At 47.4% G+C, this 23871-nt stretch overlaps 1 protein-coding gene and 4 non-coding genes across 5 annotated transcripts; 3 read left to right on the top strand and 2 right to left on the bottom strand.

Moving 5' to 3' along the window:
• Positions 1–2054: 2054 nt before the first annotated feature.
• LOC103753722 (gallinacin-11) lies at positions 2055–12515 on the bottom strand. The gene is given in 5 exon segments (XM_008919462.2): positions 2055–2349; positions 2852–2980; positions 3903–4009; positions 6873–6938; positions 12478–12515. Coding segments are annotated over 5 exon segments (468 nt in total). The 3' UTR covers positions 2055–2221.
• Positions 10599–10670, top strand: TRNAW-CCA. The gene has a single exon. It is a non-coding gene; the product is annotated as a tRNA-Trp (tRNA).
• Positions 11590–11662, top strand: TRNAR-ACG. Its single transcript has one exon. It is a non-coding gene; the product is annotated as a tRNA-Arg (tRNA).
• TRNAR-ACG lies at positions 12457–12529 on the bottom strand. The gene has a single exon. It is a non-coding gene; the product is annotated as a tRNA-Arg (tRNA).
• A 1017-nt stretch (positions 12530–13546) lies between these two features.
• TRNAW-CCA lies at positions 13547–13618 on the top strand. Its single transcript has one exon. It is a non-coding gene; the product is annotated as a tRNA-Trp (tRNA).
• Positions 13619–23871: the final 10253 nt, after the last annotated feature.

Genomic DNA, 23871 nt, shown 5'->3' with positions numbered 1-23871 from the left:
CAGCCAGCCAAGCCAGCACATGGAGCCTGGGCATCCCCATCCCACAGGACAGCTTCAGACATCCATGTTAAAAATCCAAAGTTGCAGAACCCTCAAGGAACATTTTATCATGAATTTTTTTTTCAGGATGGTGGCAAAGACTGTGCATAGGAGGTCGGGGTGGTTGTCCTCGCCCTGCCAAGGAGGCAGCTGCAGCCTGAGGAAAGGTAGGAATATTCTCCCAGAGCACAGAGCATCTCCTCTAGGGCTTCTCCTGCAAAGGCAGTGAGCTGCCCCATTTTCACAGCTTCTTTCTTAGGGGGGATGGAATTAGATGACCTTTAAGGTCTCTTCCAACACCAATCATTCTGTGATTCTATGAATCCCTGCTCATTTTTGCGCTACCCTAAGAGATTAAATCATGCATTTTGCCACCCAGAAAACTGAGGACACCTTTCCTCTGTACCTATAATATTATACAGTGAGGAAAGATTATTCCTGTTCCAGATCCCTCTGTTTACCACCCTTGGCCTTCCTGGTCTTACCGTGCTGGGTCAGGGAGATGAAGATGAAAATGAACATAAGAATCCTCATTACTTTGGCTCTGCTGGAAGACTGCAGGGCTGAGTGTGAGATTGTGCAGAAGCCTCTGTGTGCTGCTGGCATGCTGGGTGGCATCCGTGGAGAGGGAAAGAACGTGCAGGAGTTAATTATATTCCAGTCTCAGAAGTAACATTTGCTGCTGAGCAACCCTTTGTGTCGTTCTGACCCAGTGCTGTGGCTCCAAACAATGTTGACTTGCTTCACATTCACTGGTTATCGGCTTCCCTGATTCCCCTCTCCCTGGAAGCTGGCATTTTGGACTGGTAGGTTGCCAGCTGGGAAAAGAGGCTCAGAGGGATCCTCTGCCCTTCACCTGCAGCCAGCAAAGTCCTGGGAAGTGATGAGTGGGAGGGAGGCAACCTGCAAGGGAAGACTCCTGAGGAGCTGCAAAGAGAACGGTGCGGGCTGGGAGTGATTTGTTTTTCATCTGAGCTCGCGTGAATATTTTGTCCAGCTGAAACCTGGGTGTGATTTTTTTTCCAGTTTTGGCTTCTGAGGAATTTGGGAGGCTTCATTCCTGAGTGTGATGGTGGAGGAGGTGGCTCAGCAATGCACCCTGCGGTGGTAAATCTGTGATAGATGTGCAGCTCTTGCTGTGAAATGTGATATTCCTGCTGCCCTGCCTGGCCCTGCTGTTTGCTGTCCCTTCATCTGTGGTAATGTCACTGCTGTGTGAACACATCCTAAACTGGATGGCTGAAAGAGCAAGGTTAAGATTTCCCTTCTCTCTATAAAAAAACAAATTAAACAACATAGCTGGAATAATAGAATCATTTAAATTGGAAAAGACCTCTAGGATAATCAAGACCAATCATTCCCCAGCACTGCCAAGCCCACCACTAAACTATGTCCCCAGGTGCCCACTTACACATCTTTTAAATCCCTCCAGGGATGGTGACTCCACCACTGCTCTGGACAGCCCATTCCAATGCTTAACCACCCCTTCCATGAAGAAATTCCTCTTAATGTCCAACCTGAACCTCTCCTGGTACAGCTTGAGGCCATTTCCTCTTGTTCCTGGTTGCCTGGGAGAAGAGACCAACTCCCACCTGGCTACAGTCTCCTGTCAGGTAGTTTTAGAAAGCAATAAGGTCTCTCCTGAGCCTCCTTTTCTCCAGGACTAACACCCTGAACTCCTTCAGCCACTCCCTGGAAGTGTTCAGTGTTCAAGAAAAATCCGGACGTGGCACTCAGTGCTCTGGTCTGGTTGACAAGGTGGAGATTCGTCAAAGGTTGAACTCAATGATCTTGGAGGTGTTTTCCAGCCTAAATGGTTCTGTGATTCCCTGACTAATTGTCCCCAATCCTGTAAAACATGCAAGCATAACATCAACCTGGTAAGTAAGATTAGGCTGGTAAATAGGCTTAGTGGATGTGGTTTCCAAGGATGCAGCAGCAAAGCTGTGTGGATTTCTGTGTGTGGGTGTAATGGAGAGACATTCTGCCTCTTTTCGTAGGTACACAACCTGTTTATTTAGCATTTATTGCCTTTGTTATATAAAGAAACATATCACCTCTAGTTAATTACACATTTTGCATGTTGAGAACACCAGACATGTCTAAAACACTAGAAAAAAAGCCTCAGTTGTTTTCTTGGCCATGCATTTCTGTGGTTTTCTGCAATTCCATGAGATCCTTGTCACACTTCTGTGCAGCACTTCCATCCCCTGCGAGGGCAGAGTCCCACTTGCTCTTGCAGACATCTGATTTCTGGAGGTACACAATGACCCCCCTCCTCTTGACAAATGTGGAAGTTTGATGTCGTGTCTGCAATTTAGAGGATATAAGTCAGAGCAAAAAATATGACACCGTCATCTGAACCAGCTCATACATCAGAAGTTGTTGGGAAGTGGTGGTTACTGTGTCTCCAAAAGCAAAGGCACAAAGATGGACTTTGGGGCTTATCAGAGCACTTCTGTAAAAGAGGGAATTTAAGACCTACTTGGAAAAGAATTAACTGAAGGAGGGATATTGTAAAGGTGTGAAGAAAATGCAGAATGTTTACATTTCAAGTAGGTGGCACTGAGTAAAATTGTGAGGGACGAGGCTTTAAAACAAACAGAAGGAATTCCTGATGTAGGGTGGGAGGGGAAATCTAGTAAGGACTCTTAAACACAAAGATTCCTAAATATAAAAATCCTGAGCTGCAAATTCCTGAAATGAGATGAGTGTTAAGGCCCTTCCAACCCAAACCATTCCATGGTGCTATGATTTGGAGGCAAAGAGGACAAGTTTTGCTGACTTGGGCAGGGTCCCCACAGACACACACCTATGCAGCAGGTTTTCCGACGCCGGTAGCAAGTTCCAAACGCAGCAAAAGGCTTCGGGCAGGATTTCAAATGGAAGCAGTAGCCATGGTATTCCAAACAATGCTGGGTGTCCTTGGGCAAGCCGAGACCTACAGGAGGAATGGGATTCCCAGTTGTGCTGCAGGATCAGTCCATTCTCATGGGTCTTCCTCCTCCTGAAACCCTGCAGCTCCCATTTAGGGATCTGATACAAATACCCCCAAAACTCAGGGCAGCTTTTCCAAAAGTCCTGAGAAACTCATGGGGCCTCACAGGACTCCAAGGAGAGCTTTTGTACAACTAGAGTGAAAAGCAGATGTTGATGGCAAGTTTCTGAACCAAGCATTCATGCTGTAGTAGGGAGTGACAGCCCAGCCTTTGGATGCTTCTAAGTTCTGGGCCTGCAATGCTGCAGGCTGGTCATGCAAGGGACAGCATGGTGAAAACCTGCCCTGGGAGGCAACTGTGACTTTAAAAAGCCCCAAAAAGTGAGATATGGCCCAATTAACAGGGACAAGCAGTTTGCCTGGTTCCTTCCTTCTCCAAAAGCCTGACTCCAGAACGAGGGGTTTCATTGAGCGTGATGAACATGTAGAAGAAATATGAAGAACAGAATCAGAAAATTAGTGCAACTGAGGGGCAGAGGAAGGGGAAGCAGAATATTCAGAGAGCTGAAGTCAGCTTTGCTGGTGTAGCTCAATTTGAGTAATAAAATGGAATATCTCTGCTCTCTTCTGCCCTACACAAGGGAGAAAATTTCTAACCCTGGGTTAGAAGAGGCAGATGATTTCCATGGTATCATGTTCCAATGGTGACACAAAAAGACATCAAAGAGTCATAAGAAGCCAACATCTGGTGGGGAGGTTCTAGTTTGACACCTGGTCACCACAGGTTCATTTTTCACTTCTACTTCTAGAGTGAGAAATAGGGAACTGCTCTAACGAAAGGAGCTGAAGAGCATGTTCTGCACCACCACACAAGCGAGTTGTGCCTCCTACACAGGCAGAAACCAGCGTGGGTCTTGCCCCTTACCTGGAACAGCCTGGAGGAGGAACAGGAGAAGAGCCATGAGGCAGGAGAAGAGCTTCATGGTGGAAGGTCTCAGCTGCAGCGTGGAGACAGGGCCACAACACCAGAACCTTTGAGCAGGGGAGGAGGGAGCGCTGTGGCATTTATAGGGCTGTGGGAGCAGGGCTGGCTGTCTGGGGGACCTTGGCAGGGGTGAGTGTGGAAGGCAGCGAGTTCAGTCTGACCTCTGCACACGGCTAAGCCTGAACAATGGCACAGGGTCATGAAAGCAAGTGGAGAAATGATTACACCTCCCTGCCTGACCACTGGGAGGGCTGGTTCTCAACACTGACCCACCTGAGAGTGTCGGTACTTGTTGACTTCAAAGATCAAGGTGTTGGTAATGGACAACCTGGAGGAAATTAGCAATTGTTTGGTGGGAGAGGAGGCAGCTGGAATATCAGAGGATCACCATAGAATTGTTTGGGTTGGAAGGGACTTTAAAGCTCATCTCATTCCAACCCTCTGCCATGGGCAGGGATACCTTCCACTATCCCAGGTTGCTCCAAGTCTTGTCCATCCGGCCTTGGACACTTCCAGGGTTGGGGCAGCCACAACTTCTCTGGGCAGCCTGTGCCAGGGCCTCACCTCCCTTATAGCCAAGAATTTCTCTTTAATATCTCATCTATCCCTGCCCTCTGGCAGTGGGAAGCCATTCCCCCTTGTCCTGTCTCTCCAGGCCCTTGTCCCACGTCCCTCTCCAGCTCTCCTGGAGCCCCTTTAGGCACTGGAAGGGGCTCTCAGGTCTCCCTGGAGCTTTCTCTTCTCCAGGCTGAACATCTCCAGCTCTCTCATCCTGTTTCCATAGCCCAGGTGCTCCAGTCTCTCCTCACTCCATGCTATTATAAAAAGTCCCTCTCCAGGTTTTTATAGGCCCCTTCAGGTACTGGAAGGTGCTACACTGGCAGTGGTCAGTGCTACACTCAGATAGATGTAGACATCTAATATGGATGTGGCTGCACTGGAATGAGATGTTCAATCACTGATTCTAGGACACAAATCACTTGTTTAGTTGTAGTGGGACCTTAGGATCCAACACACGTGAAGAAACCTTTGCTGTAGATACTTGCACTTAGCTGGCCAAGCCCAGAGCTCACAGGGTTTCAGTTTGAATGGATTGTTGTTTTATGGAAAACACGTGTCAGTCAGAATGCACCAACCTGCACTTCTGCAAAAATGCTCACTTGGTTTCATAATGTATTTAAATAAAAGCATGTGGAAATTGCCAGAAAGTCTCCCCAAGGCTGAGTATGTCAGCTCTCACATTTCAAATCCTCAAATCTGAGCTTCGAGCTCAAAGCTCTGAGCAACTTGGTCTAGTGAAAGGTGTCCCTGCCCATGGCAGGGGGTTGGAACTGGATGATCTTTAAGGACCCTTCCAACCCAAACCATCCTGTGATTCTATGAACAATCCTGCCATGCTCCAGGAACAAGATGTTACAGGAATCTAGAATTAACAGCTTGGTTTGTGCTTGGGCTGCCAGGACTTCACTCCCATGGAACATACTGTATTATTATTAAAAATACCATTTTTCTACTAAGAAAAAGTAAGATGTTTCCATCTTAGTAGCAGTCAGCACTGTGGGTTCCTGCACCTACTGCCTGAAGCCACTGTTCAGCCCCCGAGTGCCTATAAACAAGAAATGAGTATTTGACTCCTCTTTGTTTCAGGAAATGCTTTGTCACTTTTCTGGCTTTTCAAGGATAATTTGACAAAGAAAAAACATTTTCTTTTTCTTCACAGCACCTTTCACAGAACGAAATACAATTATTTGATATGTTTATGGGTGAAATGGCCATTATCCTTCATTTCCTTCTCTTGGGAGCCACTGTTGCATCACAGGACGTACAGCAGGGTCATACTTTCTCAGTTGCCCAGAGAAGCTGTGGCTGCCCTATCCCTGCAAGTGTTCAAAGCCAGGTTGGATGGGCTTGGAGCAACCTGGGATAGCAGAAGGTGTCCCTGCCCATGGCAGTGTGTGGAACTGGATAGTCTTTAAGGTTTCTTCCAACACAAACCATTCTGTCATTCCATGACTCTATGATACATGAGGTGAAGATTATGAGTTTGCAGATGTTATGAGCAGCACCTTTACAGGTGTACAAAGAGCAGAGTACAGGTGAGATTCATGACACAGTCTTGAATCTGTCCACACATAGTTTGAATGGTGTTACCTAGAGTCATGTGGAGGTGGCAGCTGACAGCACAGGTTCTCCCTCAGAGCAGAAGAAACCAGCTCACTTACTCGAGCCTGTTTCTCTACTTGATATTTATTGATGTTGTTCTGACCCAGCAGCCCTGATACCAACAATATAAACTTCCCCCTCAGCTGCTGTGCATTGTTCTCTGCCTCCCTGGTTTCTTTGTTAGCTTTCCATTTCAAATTTGCAGGTGCCATTGAGTCTCCTGAGCAGCAGAGTGGCAGGAGAGATGTTTATGTCCATTTTCAAGTACTCCAGAAAAAGGGGTGAAGCAAAGACCCTGTCAATAAACCTTCAGCTGGCTCAGGTTCCCACTGAAGCCAGGGAGATCCTACCTGAGATATTCATCTTAGCTCTCAGACAGCATCTGGCATTGTACTTTGTCAGACTGGAGCAGAAGTCCAGCTTTCTAACTCATCGATTGTCTTTAAAAAATGGTCCTGTTCTGTTCAATGATGGACTGAAAATGCTGGTTTAAAAAAAAAAATCATGAGAAATTAAGGACAAATTCAAAACCTCAGCTGTGTTAATAATCTGGTGGAGGAGGAGTGCTTGTCCAGTAATCTTACATTCAGAATCGTTCCTTCTGATTTCCAGCCATTGCACATGGATGTCCTCACTATGAGGCTCTGAGTGTTTATACAATCACACCCCCCCTTCAAATTATAATCAGAAATTCTATTCTAGGTAAAAAAATCTTCAGATTTCAAGTGACATCTCATTCTGCCTTACCTGTACTTCATTTGCTCTTATTTGTTCTCCTCCTTTCCCAGGTTATTCCAGAGAAGAGATATGGTTCTATATGGATCACAAAAGAAATGCTTACATACAGGTGAAGTTTGTCCCTTTGCCTAATGATATCTTACAAGGAGCTGCTGAGGGAGCTGGAGAGGCTCAGCCTGGAAAAAAGGAGACTCAGGGGTGGACTTCTTGCAGGTGACAAGTGATAGGACAAGAGGAAATGGCCTCGAGCTGTGCCAGAGAACATTTAGATTGGATATTAGAAAAAAATTTCTTCATGGAAAGCTCTGTCAAGCATTGGAATAGGCTGCCCAGGGCAGTGGTGGAGCCATCAGCCCTGGAGGGGTTTAAAAGCCTCATAGAGGTGGCACTTGGGGACATGGGTTAGTGGTGGCCTTGGCAGCGCTGGGGGAATGGTTGGACTCAAGGACCCCAGAGGTCTTTTCCATTCTCTGTGACTCCATGATTCTGTGACCTACAGCTCAGGGTGTAGAAAGTCAAGAACCCTCCAAGTAGTCAATGCTTCCTCGTGCTCAGTGTTGCAATAATCACAGAAAGACCTGTTCTCAGTTCCTGTTCCCAGTTCACCAATGGACAGGAATACTGGAGGTATTTTTTCCTGCATTTCCGTGCAGGGTGTGAAAAGGCAAACAACTGCAGAATTCTGAGCCGGGTTTGAATCACTATTTTGGTCATTATTAGTATGAATCACCTATAATTGGAGATCTTCAGCTTTGAGGCTTTTGGGGGTGAATGTTTTACATTAAATACAAGGAATTAAATACAATTCTATTCGACTCATCCAGTGCTTGCTTCTCTCCACTGTCTATGAAGGGAATGCAGAAGACTGGTTCAGGTAGAGGGATGTCAGCCTCCAAAAGATGTGGGAGGAAACCTATCCCAGCTATCTGATGTAGTGTAATCTTCTAGCTTTCCCTGAGAGTCAATGGAGATACAGGAACTTCCAGAGGAGACTTCCATCCCATTTGAGGGGTCTGTCTGAGGGATAGACAGACATAGAGTCATAGAAACAAGTAATGGTTTGAGTTGGAAGGGACCTTAAAGATCATCTCATTCCAATCCCCTGCCGTGGGTAGGGACACCTTCCACTATCTCAGGTTGCTCCAAGTTTTGTCCAACCTGGCCTTGGACACTGCCAGGGATGGGGCAGCCACAGCTTCTCTGGGCAACCTGTACCAGGGCCTCACCACCCTCAAAGTAAAGAATTTCTTCCTATTATCTAATCTAAACCTTCCCTCCTTCAGTTTAAGACCATTCTCCCTTGTCCTATCCCTCCAGGCCTTTGTCCCAAGTCCCTCTCCAACTCTCTTGAAGCATCTTCAGGCACTGGAAGGGGCTCTAAGGTCTCCCCAAAGCCTTCTGTTCTCCAGGTGAACACTCCCAGCTCTCCCAACCTGTCTCCAGAGCAGAGGGACTCTGGCCCAGTGATGAATTTAGTGGCCTCCTCTGCATTTGTTCCAACAGCTCCACGTCTTTCTTGTGTTGGGGGCCCCAGAGCTGGAGACAGCACTGCAAGTGGGGGCTCAGCAGAGCAGAGTAGAGGGGGAAGAACAGAGTAGAAGGGCCTGATGGCTTTGGATAATGAGGACTAAAGGTAAATCCTTTAGTGATCTTTCTTTTGTGGAGGAAATCTTGTTAATCTGGTCTGGGACTCACATCCCTTTGAGGGGAAGGAAGGAAGGACTTCTCTTTCATTTTGAAGTTTTCAGTCAATGGGACTGGGATATCCCTGAATTAACCTGGGACACTAAAATTATGGGAAACATCTGCTTTCCCCAAGAACTTATCCAGATTTGCATTATGGCAATGTAAATCAGGAGGATTTGATTGCAGTTGAGGCGCTATGCTCCTCAAACTAGCCAGAAACCTAACATTATTTATAACATTTTAAAGAGTTGGAAAGGGACACTGGGGGGAATGGGGTGTTCTGCTGGGAAATCTGGAAATTTCAGTTTTCTGTCAAACTGATATAAAACAACACTATCATGGCTAGGCTTCACGAACGAAGATTTGGGTAACAACACTATATTCTGCTTAAAAATACAAATGATCACAGCAAAGCCAAGTGTCCAAAAAAGGTCTTCTGCACCTCTTCAAAGCATTTTATGGCCCAACAGTCTAACACAGCAATACACTCCTGTGGGGAGACACCTACTTTAAATGTCCACATCTTTGGGCTGACTTCCACCCTCAGGCAGGATTCAGTTGCCTGAACATAATAGCATAACAAATATCCAGCTGCATCCAAGATATTGCATGGAACAGAGTCTGTGGGATACTCAATATTTCTGAAGGGACAAATAGAGACCAGGCAGCACATCCCATAACACAACATTAGGTACTTGAATTTAGGCAGCTGAATCTCAGCTATTGTGTCATGCAGTTGGAAATTAAGCAAGTACCAGAGTGGGATGGATGAGGAGAGGTGCCACTGGGGGTGGTCATCAGGGAAAACTGGGGGGGGGAAGTCTAATAGTGACCATTGGGACTAATAGCCAAAAAAAAATATGGGCTCTGGGGAAAAAAATTCTGTATCTCTAGGAAGGAAACAAGCTGATTGTCCAGTCTGGCCTAGGAATGGAGGGTCCTTCACTAAGCAAAACCTATCTCCAGCCTGACTTGCAGCTTGTGGAGCCCATGAGCTGGTTCCTGGCTCCCTCTTGTGGGAAGAGCTACTGGAGGAGGCAGGGACCTTGTTGGGCAGGATTTGCTCAGCTGGAAAGGTAAAAGCAAGAGGAGATGCCTCTTTGCTCCATCTTCAGCATTGATAATCCACAGAGTAAATATGTGACCATTATTGATATGTTTGGAGAGCGGGGGTGGGTTTTTGGTTTCAGACATCGAATTTTAGGCACTGGAGGGAGTCACATTCAGGGTAAGTGTATAATTATGAAGTTAACTTTTTTCTAACTTCATATAATTTTATAACATTTCTATAACTTTAAAAAACTCTGTAAGTGTAGTTATATTGGGACTTCTTCTCTGGCCTGGCTGTGGGCAGGATTAGGTTGAGTCAGGCAGGAATCTGCAGTTTCTTTCTCCATTGAACAGCTTTTCCCAGCCCCTGCCTGTATTGTGCACCCACCATGTCCCTCCCCAGCCACCCTGGTACCCAGCAGACTGTCTCCAGCTTGCTGGGGTGGGAGTGGAGCTGGAGAGGAGGGAGGGAGGTTTCACCTCCCTTGTCCATGACAATCTTCCTTCCTGAGGCAAGGACTCCAGCTGGCCAGAGCTGGTGGTCAGCTTTGCCTGCACTGGTGGGGCATCTTTCCTTCCTTGCAGATAGTCCAGCTGCCATTTCCAGCTAACACAGGGTTGTGGCTGGGGCAGGGCATCAGGAGCTGTAACTGGACCAAGCCCGTGGATGTTTTGCTCTAAACACTGTCCATGACTATTTCTGGGTACATACTCAAAGCCCACCCGTGGTCCCCCCCGGGCCACCATCCTCCTTTGCAGCATCCCTGAGCCTGGTTCCTGCCTGCAACTGATCCTATAGATCCCCTCATCCCACCCTGCATGCTCGTCCTGCAGCCTGGACTGATCTCTGCAGCCAGACCTTGACCAACATCCCCTCAGGCTGCCCCTTCCCCTCCATAGCTACAGCCCTGCTCCTGGGGTGTCTGACCCTCCTGGGGTGGTCCCCATGGAAAGGACATTCCCAGCACCCAGCCTGGGGTCCTTGGATCCCTCCACCCCGACCTCGTGGCGCAAGGGCAGCGCGTCTGACTCCAGATCAGAAGGTTGTGTGTTCAAATCACACCGGGGTCACACCTGGGGCACCACCAACACCCTTCTGTTTTTCTGGGGGGCTTCTCTGTGGGAGGGGCACTAGGCAGCTCTAGTGGGACACCTCTGGCATGGGCTGTGTGAGGAACACAATGCCCAGAGCTTGCCTTTGAGCCAGGAGCTGTGACAGAGTGAAGAGTTGTGGTGGGTGTCTGCCACAATTTGTCTCATGAAGGAGGTGAAGTCTTCCTCAAGAAAATGCTGGGAGCTTTTTTACTGCAAGCTCAGTCACTTCTGGAGGATCTGGACAGCAATACTTGCCTGGCAGGGTAACATGGAGTGCTAGTCAGTCCAGGGGATTTCTTGAGGTGAGTCAAGAGTATTTAATCAGTGTAGGATTATGGAAAATGGGACAAGTTTCTGATGAACAACATGAGAAGTTTTTTTTTTTTTCCAAGAAGATTAAGAGAGACCAACTGGAGAGCTCTAGTTTGGGCAATCTCAGCTCAGGGCCAACATGAAGACTACAGAAGCAATACTACTGAAATCCAAGCCCAAATGAAAGGATGTGAAAATGACTGGAAAGAGTGACCATGGATTTACCAAGGGCAGAACACTCTTGACTAGAGTGATAGGTTTCAGTGAGGAGGTGATTTCCATGATGGTCAAGAGAACACCAAGGAATATAATTTAACTTGGTTTGACCTCTGATGGGGTATCACAGACATGTCACTGCAGCAGGACACAGACACAGAGCAGCTGAGCTGAACCCAAAGGCAAAGTGAAGTGGCACGACCAGGGGACAAAGGTGTTGGGGTCAGTAGTTGGCAGCCCAGCTGATCTCCTTCCCTGCCTGATGCTGCCCTGGGTGTTGGTTGGTGTCTGTGGTGGGCACAGAGGAGGTTCTGCAGAAGGAAGGACACGGGCAGGCTGATGGGAACATGGGAATGACGAGGGGCTGGGGCCAGTGGCGCAATGGACAACGCGCCTGACTACGGATCAGGAGATTGCAGGTTCGACTCCTGCCTGGCTCGACACTTTTAGCCCAGGGAACTTCCTCCTGCCCCCTCCATCAGGACCTTCCTTCTCCTGCCCATCATCCCTCCTCCCAGGCCTTCTGCAGGGCAAAGTGCTGGGCTGTCCTCTTGCCCTGCAGGAAGGAAAGAGTCCCTCCAGACCTCATGGCCTCCAAAAGGGGCAGAGCTGGGACCCACACCACAGCCAGGGGCACCACAGCAGGTCCCTCAGCAGAACACAGACGTCTCCTGAACTGCTGCCCTGCAGGTTGGGCAGACCCAGCACATCCAGACTGTCCTGGCACCTCATGTACTCTGGTCCTCAGCCCCCTTTGAGGTTCCAATTGGTCTTGCTGCTGTTTGTCAGTGACTTGAAAAGTTCTGCTCTGGAAGGAGTGCACTGCTTACAGCTTTGATGTCACAAAATTATGTTCCTGGGATGCTGATACCAGAGAGATGAAAAAAAGCCTGGAAGAGTAAGGAACTCAAGAAGGCAGCCGTCCTTTGTCACCTCCACAACAACCAGGCAGTTTCAGGGCAAGCCAGGCAGGAGTTGAACCAGCAGTGTCCTGATCAATAGTCAGGCATGCTCATAGTGCATTGTGCCACTGTCCCCAGCCTCTGGTCCCACCTGCTGACCCCACTGTGCCCCTCTTGGAGGCCATGAGGTCTGGAGGGACTCCTTCCTTCCTGCAGGGCAAGAGGACAGCCCAGCACTTTGCCCTGCAGAAGGCCTGGGAGGAGGGATGATGGGCAGGAGAAGGAAGGTCCTGATGGAGGGGGCAGGAGGAAGTTCCCTGGGCTAAAAGTGTCGAGCCAGGCAGGAGTCGAACCTGCAATCTCCTGATCCGTAGTCAGGCGCGTTGTCCATTGCGCCACTGGCCCCTTCCCCTCGTCATTCCCATGTTCCCATCAGCCTGCCCGTGTCCTTCCTTCTGCAGAACCTCCTCTGTGCCCACCACAGACACCAACCAACACCCAGGGCAGCATCAGGCAGGGAAGGAGATCAGCTGGGCTGCCAACTACTGACCCCAACACCTTTGTCCCCTGGTCGTGCCACTTCACTTTGCCTTTGGGTTCAGCTCAGCTGCTCTGTGTCTGTGTCCTGCTGCAGTGACATGTCTGTGATACCCCATCAGAGGTCAAACCAAAGCCAAGAAAAATTATGACCAAGGAAGAAATTTCTTTAAAGAAATCTGTTATATCGTCTGGGAGTGTTCTGCCCTTGGTAAATTCATGTTCCCTGTTTCCACTCATCATCACATATTTCAGGAACATTCCTTTCATAGTCTTTATTTGGGCTCTTTGGTGACTGAGCCTGCAGTTACAAGATTCTTCACTTTTCAGAGGAAGCCTTCACTTCCTTCAGCTTCTTCATGAGGCAAACCATGGCAGACACCCACCACAACATCAGTGACCTGGCTGGAGGGTGAGAGCCCAGGGAGGGATGGGACAGAGGGGCAGAGTGATCTGCATGGATCCAGGAGATGTAGGGGCAGATGACCTCACAGCAGATTCCATCCATCACCTGGGAAGGTGACCCCAGTCAGGTTGTGTGAAAGGCATGAGGGTCCCTCCTGCCACAGGGCTTAACATCGATCCATCTCCCAGGTGAATGGGGCCTGTTTCCCCAGGGAGATGCTGGCATGCCATCCCTCCTGTCCCTCTGGAGACAGCATGCCCAGGTGCCTGTTCCTCCAGGAGAGGTTCTGCAGGGCTGCTCTGGGCAGTGGTCATTTTTGGCCTTCTTCCTCTGAAGTATCTCATTTAGAGCCCTCTTCATTCAGCAAGGCAACAGGCAAAGACGGTCCGACTCCTACGTCAGGTGAATCAAAATTCCCCTTCCCTCAAAGAACGGCCCCAAGTCTGGGATGACATTTGGGGGCACAGTGTCCCATCCCCGACCTCGTGGCGCAATGGCAGCGCGTCTGACTCCAGATCAGAAGGCTGTGTGTTCAAATCACACCGGGGTCAGCGTGTCCCACCTGTGGAATGCGAGATGGGCACCTCAGGAACAGTTGTTTTTGCCCTCCTGCTCTGTTCCCCACAGCCCTGGTGAAGGGCAGCAGATGAGCCATGGCAGAGTGGTCTTTCCTTGCTGGACCAGTGTTTGAAGTATCTGGATAACTCCAGCCTTCCCTTATCCTGTGTTTGCAAAGGTGACAGGATTAGTGGATATCTCAGATGTGGCTTCTTGTCTTGATATCACTTCTGGTTCCAAACCCCACATGGAAGGTAAGGGCGTCTGACTCCAGACAAAGACTTCAACAAAAAGCCCAGCCTGCAGTCTCCTGATCCATATCAGGGCACGTTATCCATAGCAACACTGGCTCTTGTGAGCCTGGCACGTCATGGAAACATGTTCTCTTGATGCCATTTGTGTTTTCTGCCACTCTGAGAAAACTCCAGGTCCATCTGCTCTGCATCCTGCTGTTAGGTGGGATAAGATCCCTTTGCTGATGAACCAAGGCAGGCAAGGCCTCGGGATGCTTCCAGTGCCAAAAAACTCTTACGTGTACGTTCTCCCATGACTCCCATTCCCACTTACGTGATGAACGCAGATCTAAGAGCCCTTATCCCGTGTCCCTAAGTGCTGATGTGTCACCGGTGAGTGGAGGAGCGCAGGTTCCCTCGGTGTTTGACCTCAAGATGTCGCCACTTTGCTGTTTCCAACGCCGCAGAATCACAGAACCACCGGGGTCGAAAAAGACCTCCAAGTTCATAAAGCCCGACGTCCCCAGCTCTCCCGAACACAAAGAAGCGAGGGGAGCACTCAAGGGCTGGTGAGACGTCTCCTGGCTGTGGATCGAACACACACATCTGTAACGTGGGGAAAACATTGCAGCTGGAACGTGTACCTGCTGAACCCTGTGTGTGCAAGTCCATTTTGTCAGCTTCTTATTGCTAGGCAGGATTTGTACCATCACTCTGTCTTCATAATGTGATTTTTTTTTGTCTCTTTGGCTTCTCAGAATGGAAAGAAACTCAGGTGTTTCCTTTTGCAGACCTTCCACAGCTGGAAAAAAACCCCAATATAGTATCATTTTCTAGATGCTGTTCCTGGGAGTACTGGCACACTCTTGAAAGAATGATATTTGGTAGGAAGTATCATTCTGGTATACTTCTCATTAGAAGTATTATTTTCACTTCCAGCCACTGGGGACAGTTTTTTACATTTCACAAAAAATATTCAATTTACAATTATTCTTACTTTTCAATGGGTTGAACTCTTCTGACTTTTTAAAGCCTTTTTTTTATAAAGCAGGAGCTACTTGAGTCACAATTTAGGGAAGAAGGTGTCCCTGCCTCTGGCAGGGGGGTGGAACTAAATGATCTTCAAGGTTACTTTCCAATCCAAACCATTCTATGATTCCATGAAGAGCTGGCTGGTGATGAAGTTTAATCAAAGGGACAGTTTAACAGAGAGTAGAACTTGATGTCTCCCATGTAAATTGTCATAGGTTACTTAATAACCAAGTTATTTCATAATTTAGAGACTCTCTGAATGCTTCTAGTTAAAATATTCTGTCTTGAATAACCAAGGAAATCTTTGAGGTCTTATCAAATGGGGAAATGTGAGGTAGAAAGGCTTAAAATATTCCAAAAAGCTGTAAATCTCAGCAACAAGTGCTCTTTTATATATAACTTTATTTCCAGTTCTTAGGAAATTGTGATTAGTCCTATTGAGGTCTGTTGTACAAAGTAGTTTACTTTAAATATTGACATACAAGTATCTTGACCAGAGGAGGATGTGAACCCTGTGAGCACAAGCCCCGCTCTCCTGAGCTGGAACCCCTGCACACAGAGCCAGATTGGGTCCAACTCTGGGCTTTTTGTGTCTGGTGAAAATTATTACAGAAAGTTGACCTATCTTTTGTCAGGCAGCAAGGATTTTTTCTGGCTGTGTAAGCAACCGTGCCACCCTTGTGTCACCAGGCTGTGCTCCGTTCCAGCACAATCCCATGACTGTGCTGGAAGCTGAAGTTTCATTTTCATTTGAGAGGACCAGGTCACATCTCCCTGTGAGTGACCAAGGAAAGGTCACTTTTGGTCTGCTGGACCTTCTTAGGGATAAAGATTATAGAAACACAGAATGGTGAGGTTGGAAGGGACCACAGTGGGTCATCTGGTCCAACCTCCCTGCTCCAGCTGGGTCACTCCAGAGCACATGGCACGGGATGGTGTCCAGATGGTTCTTGAATGTCTCTGGTGAGGGAGACTCCACAACATCTCTGGGCAACCTGTAGGTCCTCCTGTTTGCAGAGTGAGACTCATTCCCAGGTGCTGGTGCCAATTAAAGGTCTTCAGCCTCTTTTTCCCTCAGTACCTGAATCACTGATGAAGTGGCTGCTGGAGAAGTGATTGAGGAGTCCATTAATATTTGGACATCAGGAAGAATTTCTTCACTAGAAGGGTTGTCACGCATTGGCACAGACTGCCGGGTGGTGGAGTCCCCATCCCTGGAGGTGTTCAAGGAACGACTGGACGTGGCACTCAGTGCTCTGGGCTGGTTGACAAGATGGTGATGAGCATTTTATCTGGTCAAACCTGTCCTTGGTGGTCTCATCCCTTTCCCTATTTACATCTATGTCCCACTCCTGCCTTAGTGTGGAGCAGGATGGGGGTGCCAGGGCTGTGATTTGCCAGTCATCCATGGGGTGCCCCAGTCTTCAATATGGGGAATTTTTGTAAATATCTTCAGCAACTGGATAGGAAAAAAACCCTAAAGAATGAAACATTCAGGTTTGCAATTTTATTTCAGGTATTTAAAAGCTATGTCAACAGCAGGAAACTTAATAAAATGAAGTGACTGGGCAAATAGATGATGGAAGCACACTGAGATAATGAATCTAGGGAAAAATAACCCAGACTGTGACACTGGATTCACAGTTGCAACTCAAGAAAGACATCTTGACATTTGCAAACAGCAAACTTGTCAACCTTGCTGCCATGGGAGGACGTGAAGGAAGACAATACCAGTGAGATCAGAGAGGTCAAGGCATGGATGGTCCAACAGGACATTGCTCTGTTATGTTACAACATGAGGTCGAGAATGCCCCAGCAGAGAGCTGGGGGTTGTTTCTTTCCCAATGTAGATTTCGGTGACAGCATGTGGCTGATATTTATCTTTCCCTGCAATCAGGAGGCAGAAGGATGTCAGTACTCTGATATCTTTAAAATCAGGCCGTAAACCAGTATGAGATAAATTATCAGCCAAGAATCCTCAAGAGAGAAATACTTCTTTGGATTTTTTTTCAGGGCAAAACATCAATAAAAAGGTCTCAAAGCAATCTCTCATCTCTATCTCTGTTGCAGTCCCCAAACCTGAAAATCTTCAAACCTCCTTGTGTTAGCAGGTTTCAGACCTTAATTCATAACGATTTTCCTGTAAATTCTCTGCTATTTTTCACTTGTTTTTTACCAGCTGCAGACCCAGGATATAGTCCTGAGTGATTTTCATGTTGTCTCCTTAGGAACTGGGTGAATTTCAGAACAAACTCCAAGACCTGCACAAAGCACAAGGACCAGCTTTGTGAGCAGGCACCAATGCTCAGATGCAATCAAGAGTAGATTTTTTTCAATGAATAAATGTCTAAATGAATACAAGTCAGAGCTCATCAGTTTGTTGGTACCTGCCCTTCTAGTACTATTCCCTGTTCTATCACAGTTCATTGGGTTTTCAAAGCCCCAGAAGCATTCTAGACACTTGTTATGCCTTATGTTTGTAGTGGAAAAGTCATGATGGGAATTTCTCCCGAGAAAGAGAGTGGGAAGATGAAGCTGGAGGATATGACCCTGCTCAGCACATCATTCCCCATCTCCCAAGGTTGATAGAGGAATAATACTGCTCTTAGTCTTTAGAGCATGGAAAATCAACCGAATTTTCTCTCCTTTGCCTGAACTTTTCCCTGGGATTCTGTCCCTCATGTAAGAACAGGAGCTGCCTGCAAATGGGATTTGCTCCTGCAGCTCGCCTGCTTCCTTCCTTCCTTTATGTTTCCAAGATTTTAAATCATATTCCTGTACTCAAAACTGCTCTTGCAACTAAATGATTGCACAAGACCTACTTCCTTAATGCAGGGGAAATGGCTGATCAGGTGTAGAACTGTTGTAATCTAAAGGACCAATTAGTTTGCAAGAGAAAAGCCAGAGATTTCACTAACTTTTGGCGTGAGTGCAACACCTTTAGGTCCAAATAATGTACCACCATAACTGCTGAGTGTTCTGGGGCAGGGAGAGTGAGTGGAGAGGAAGGAGAGGAGGATCCTGCAATAACATCCATAGCAAAATTCCATGAGGCAGCACCACGTCCATGTTGGCAAGTGAAAAAGTGTAGGGGCAGGTACAGGAAATGGCTCTATAATATCAGCTCACCTGGGCACAGTTTGGGCACAGGCCAACAGGCACCAACCCAAACTATCCCTGGGCACAGGTGGGGGGTGGTATGAACTAGGGATGATTCCCTGTAGATACTTTTAATGCAGCCACCTCATCCTGGAGGGTGAAAGACTTTAACAGTATGGATATGACCAGTCATCTGAGTTGCCTTAGAGTCACAGAATGGTTTGGGTTGGAAAGGATCTTAAAGATCATGTCATTTCAACCCCCTGCCATGGGCAGGGACACCTTCCACTAGCCCAGGTTGCTCCAAGCTCTGTCCAACCTGGCCTTGAACACTTCCAGGGATCCAGGGGCAGCCACAGCTTCTCTGGATAATCTGTGCCAGGGCCTCACCACCCTCCCAAGGAAGAATTCCTTCTCAGTATCCCATCTAACCCTGCCTTTTGTCAGTTTGAAGCCATTTCTCCTTGTCCTGTCCCTCCAATCCCTTGTCCAAAGTCCCTCTCCAGCTCTCTTGGAGCCCCTTTAGCTACTGGAAGGGGCTCTAAGGTCTCCCTGGAGCCTTCTCTTCTCCAGGCTGAGCACCCCCAGCTCTCCCAGAGGAAGGTGTGCCAATAAAACTGGCGTGCCACAGATTTCCCTCTTCATTGTCTTTCCTTCTGCCTCAGTCTAGCAGAAGGGGTTAGAAAAGATTTTAAGGATAATTGTGTACCTATTCTCAATCAGCTTCAGTTGATGTGACTGGCCAGCCCAGAGAACTCTACCTTGTAGTTCCTGCCTAAGGAGCAGCAATCCATGGAGCTTGTTGTGAAGAGGTGACACATTTTTGCTTTGATAAGGAGTTTGTCTCTTTGCTGTATTTTTATAATCCCTTATCAAGGGCAAACTTTTACTTACACCCTTTGCATCAACACCCACAACAGCATCCTCACTGTCCCTCTGAAGGGCTGGAGATGGGATAGAGGGTGGGTTAAACTGTATTTTAACTCCCAGCAAAGGCATGGACACGAAAAGTGTAGAGAGGACTCCTGAGAAACGCAATCCTTAATGCTGCCAGCAAGTCTTGGCCTTTCCAAGGGTCGATTTCCTAGAAGTGTCTGGCTCATTACCCAGGAGGAATCCCATCCTTGGAGGGGGGATTGAGGTTCTGCCATTAAAGACATGGTTTCCCAGGGAAGTCATGCACAGGGGAGCAGGAACTATGAGGCGTGGGTGGTTCTGTGGAGACCTTTATGCAGAGGCCTGGAAGTGACCCTCTTGGCTGCTGTGGGGGTGGATCACAGAAAATCATCTTGAACATTTTGTCAACTTCAACAGATGAAGGTCAGGTTGGTTTATGCCCTGTTGATGTGCCTGTGAAGAAGGGAGATCAAAAATTAACAACTCTGTGACTTTCCTGTCCTTTTGAGGGATTCTTCCATACTGGACTCTGCATGTGCTGCAATGTCATTCCTGCTGCCAGCTAAGGCTGGAGAAAGTCTCATCCCCCAGCACAGGGACAAACACAGTGAGGAAACAACATCCATGGATGGAGAGATGAAATAAGGACAGAGGCAGGATAACAGATTTACATGGTGCTCCCAGAGGCATCTCTGACAGATCATAAAATCACAGATGGGTTTGTGTTGGAAGGGACTCTAAAGATCAACTAGTTCCAATTCCATGGGCAGTGACACCTTCCACTATCCCAGGTTGCTCCAAGCCCTGTCCATCCTGGCCTTGAACACTTCCAGGGATGGGGCAGCCACAGCTCTGGGCAACCTGTGCCAGGGCCTCACCACCCTTACATTTATCTCAAGGAGATATTTAATGGACACCAGATACCAAGGAGATGTTTAGTATCTGACCCCTAAGAAATGGTACAGTCACATATGGAGGAGTTTTCAACACACAAGGGGTGCAGCTCTGGCAAGAAAATTAACTGAAACTTGTCTTAAGCTAGAACCTGGGAAGCAAACATTTAGGTGATGTAGGCACAAGGGAAAAGCTCTTAGTCCCCAGGCAGGCGCTGCCCCTTCTCTTCCCATCCCCAGCACTTGGAGCCCACTGGGTGGGAGAAAGCAAAGTCCACCCACTCCTCCAACCCCTGCATTACACAATGCACTGATGATGTGTTTGACTACATCATGGCTTGCATCACTGGGGTTTGCCTGTGATATTGACCTGCTTTCCAAGGGGCAAGTTGGCCAGGAGTCAGCAGTGCCCTGGCAGCCAGGAGAGCCAACCCTGTCCTGGAGGGCATCAGGCCCAGCATCGCTGTCTGGGCCATGGAGGGGATTGTCCCACTCTGCTCTGACCTGGGGAGGCCTCACCTGCAATACTGGGGCAGTTTGGGGCACCACAATGTAAGAAAGTTATTAAGCCACTAGAGAGTGTCCAAAGAAGGGCAATGGAGATTGTAAAGGGTCTTGAGGGGAAGCCGCGTGAGGAGCAGCTGAGGGCACTTGTTGTGTTCAGCTGGAGGAGACTGAGGGGAGACCTCACTGCAGTTACAACTTCCTTGGGAGGGGAAGAGGAGGGGCAGGCACTGAGCTCTGCTCTGTGGGGACCAGCAACAGAATGCCAGGGAATGGCCTGAAGTTGTGTCAAGGCAGGTTTAGGTTGGGTCTCAGGAAAAGGTTCTTCCCCCAGAGGGTGGTTGGGCACTGAACAGGCTCCCCAGGGCAGTGGTCACAGCCCCAAAGCTGCCAGAGCTCAAGGAGCATTTGGATGATCCTCTCAGGCACAGGGTGTGACTCTTGGGGATGGTCCTGTGCCGGGCTGAGGGTTGGACTCGATGATCTTTGTGGGTCCCTTCCAACCAGCACGTTCTGTGATTCAGTGAAATGAAGTGACTAAGTAAATTAAGTACTAAGTAACTAAGTAAATTAAAGCATTTTAATGGAGTCCTCCAGATGGTTTGTTTTCTTTGTTCCTTAAAGGATTTTAAGTCCAGGTTGAATAGGGCTTTAAGGGTCTAGTGGGTGGTGTCTGCCCATGGCAGAGGGTTGGAAAGACATGGTCTTTAAGGTCCCTTCCAAACCAAACCAAACCAAACCATCCTATGATTTTATGATATGATATGATATGATATTTCAAGTAATCTCTTATAACTTGACATATTTTGTTTATTAAATTAGTTATTTACACTTTCTTTTAATATTATCCCTCACTGTGTATCATCTGTGCAAGTAGAGATCTGTAATGCTTAACTTCCAACGTGGGATTTAGATGTCGCTCACAAGCTTTTAATCACTGTGATTTTCTTAGGTGACAGTGGCACCCAAGCAGAGACTGTGAGGAAACCTCGTGCAACTTTAATCAGGACACTGATTTGTGCAGAAAATAGATATTTGGACCCCAAATAACTTATGGCACAGGAAAAATTGCTAGCAGTAGGATAGAGAGGATGTACATACATGGGAAGGTCAATGCCACACTGACCTGACTGATTTTAAATATATATATATATATATATATATATACTTTCGCAAATAACCATGTGCCTATGCAGCTTTAAATGCATACATTTAGTCAAATGGCAAAACCAAGTCCTACCAGTGATGAATCCAATTCTTGTGGCTGCAGCACTAGCAACTGCCTACCTAACACGAGCCAGTGGAGCTCCATTGATTGTATTTTTTATGATGGTTGTGCCAAAATCAACAGAAACCTACCCAATACACCGTAGTAGACATTTAGCTGATGCACAGAGGGAAGCATTTAGATACTGCTCACTGTCTATGAAAACACTTCTGGTGTTTTGGTTTGTCATCAACTGCACCATATTTCTTAAATGTAAGGCTCCTGTTCTATTCCATAGGATACCACCCCCACGGAAGCCTCAGCCCCTTCCAGGAAAAGCATCTCTCCAGCAGGATTAGGGCTGTGTGACAGATCAGGAAACTCATCATGCAGGACCAGAGAAGTACTAGTCTTTTCTTCATTACATATAGAACATCCTGCATCCCACCTACGTCTTAAACTCTGCTTATTAGTCCTTCTCACCCCCACAGAGGAATTCTCCCACAGCTTAGGGGTGCAGAGGGCAGTACATTTCTCCATGCTGATTTCCAGGGCTGTCATTTAAATGTCTGTTTAATGTTGACTCACTGTCTGTATTGCAGTGTGAGGGTACATGAAATGGAGATCAAAGCAACCAAGGGTAGGTAATAATTGACCAGGTCTCCAGACCTCAGCACTGCAGCATCCCTGAACCTTACATGGGCAGGGGCCTCCTCTTGTGCCTCTTCAGTGACACCAGGAAATGTCTCACACATCAGGGTTCATTAACTGATCTGCTGTACTTCTCTTCCTCTAAAAGGTTTAAGATCTTTCTTTAATAGGGGGCCAATGTAGCTGTCCCAGCTAGGACTGATGGAAAAACAGAGGTTAAAATGTGGCTTGTGCACTTAACCCGTTTAAAATGGCATAAACTACCTTACTGACAAGTCACATTTCAGAACATCTTGCACAAGAGCAAAATGTATCTATTAGAGGATTTACACTAATAAAGCCCCATGGATGAAGCAGCATCATAGAATCACAGAGGGGTTTAAGTTGGAAGGGACCTTAAAGATCATGTCATTCCAAACCCCTGCCACAGGCAGGGACACTTTCCACTAGCCCAAGTTGCTCCAAGCCCTGTCCAACCTGGCCTGGAACACTTCCAGGGATGGGGCAGCCACAGCTTCTCTGGATAATCTGTACCAGGGCCTCACCACCCTCACAGCCAAGAATTTCTTCCTAATATCTAATCTGTTTCTGTTTCAAGCCATTCCCCCTTGTCTTATCACTCCAGGCTCTTTTTTGAAGTCCCTCTCCATCTCTCTTGGAACCCCTTTAGGCACTGGAAGGGGCTCCAAGGTCTCCCTGGAGCCTTCTCTTCTCCAGGTTGAACAACCCCAGCTCTCAAATATCCCTCATGGGATGGCAGGTTAATAAATAGGCATGGCAGTGGTCCAGACAACACACAGATGTGCAGACTGATTGGCCTGAACTGCTCCTTCCCTGCACTATGTGGGATATGCCTATGTTCCAAGTGGTGTAAAATGCTATGGAGAAGCAGGTTGGATACCAGCTTCACCTGTAGCTATCCAGGCAGAGGTGCAATGAGTGCACATCTCTTCCCACGAAGTATCTGCAATCAGCTGTGGTAGAAAAACATTCCATTCCCTACATTGCAAAGGTAAGAGCTGTAAATGAGATTGACACTGATTTCCCATAGAGAAAACTGTAAAGGGACACTAGGCAGCAACAAAAATCAGAAAACCCAAGTGAATTTGTTAAAATTGCCTTGGTGATGATGACAAATTGAATGCAAGATTTCAGTCTGTTCTTTTATTTTGCTTGCTTAAGTCTTGGAAGTGTTAGACAAAAGGCACAGTTGAAGAACATGATGTTATCCCAGTTCATTAACTTATTGATGATTATTCAGAATGAAGCACTGAAGCCTATAGTACCTGAAGGGAGGTTGTTATGAACTATTATGGGGAGTAGTTTGTCAATCAAGAAGGGAAAAAGAGGATAAAAACATCTGCCTTGCAGAAGACTGAGAAATCTGGTACAGTGCTGCTTGTAAGGGCTGGCCCCACTCAATATTTTGGATTTTCCTTGACATGTCACCTTTGAAAAGCTGTGCTTCTGAGTGAGAAGCAAAATTCAATTGCAAAGTCTCCCCAGATCCCCTTTGCTTAGACAGCTTGATATCACTGGGTAGGTACCTGCAGCTCCTGGAGTTCCCAATTCATGTCTGGGAGTTAATGCTCAGCAGAGATTTCCAGGGCTCCATCCTGGCCCTGACTACCATGGGACACAGCTCCACGCACACCCTGCTGTGTTCCAGCCCCAGGTCACTGCTGTGCTGCATGAATTGCTCTGCTCCTGGGGGGTTTTTGTGCAAGTTT

This window comes from Manacus vitellinus, unplaced genomic scaffold, assembly GCF_001715985.3.
Source record: "Manacus vitellinus isolate BGI_N305 unplaced genomic scaffold, ASM171598v3 scaffold_82_pilon, whole genome shotgun sequence".
Classification (NCBI taxonomy): domain Eukaryota; kingdom Metazoa; phylum Chordata; class Aves; order Passeriformes; family Pipridae; genus Manacus; species Manacus vitellinus.
Note: the sequence above shows the minus strand (reverse complement) of the source record. Positions and strands in the feature narration are given on the sequence as shown.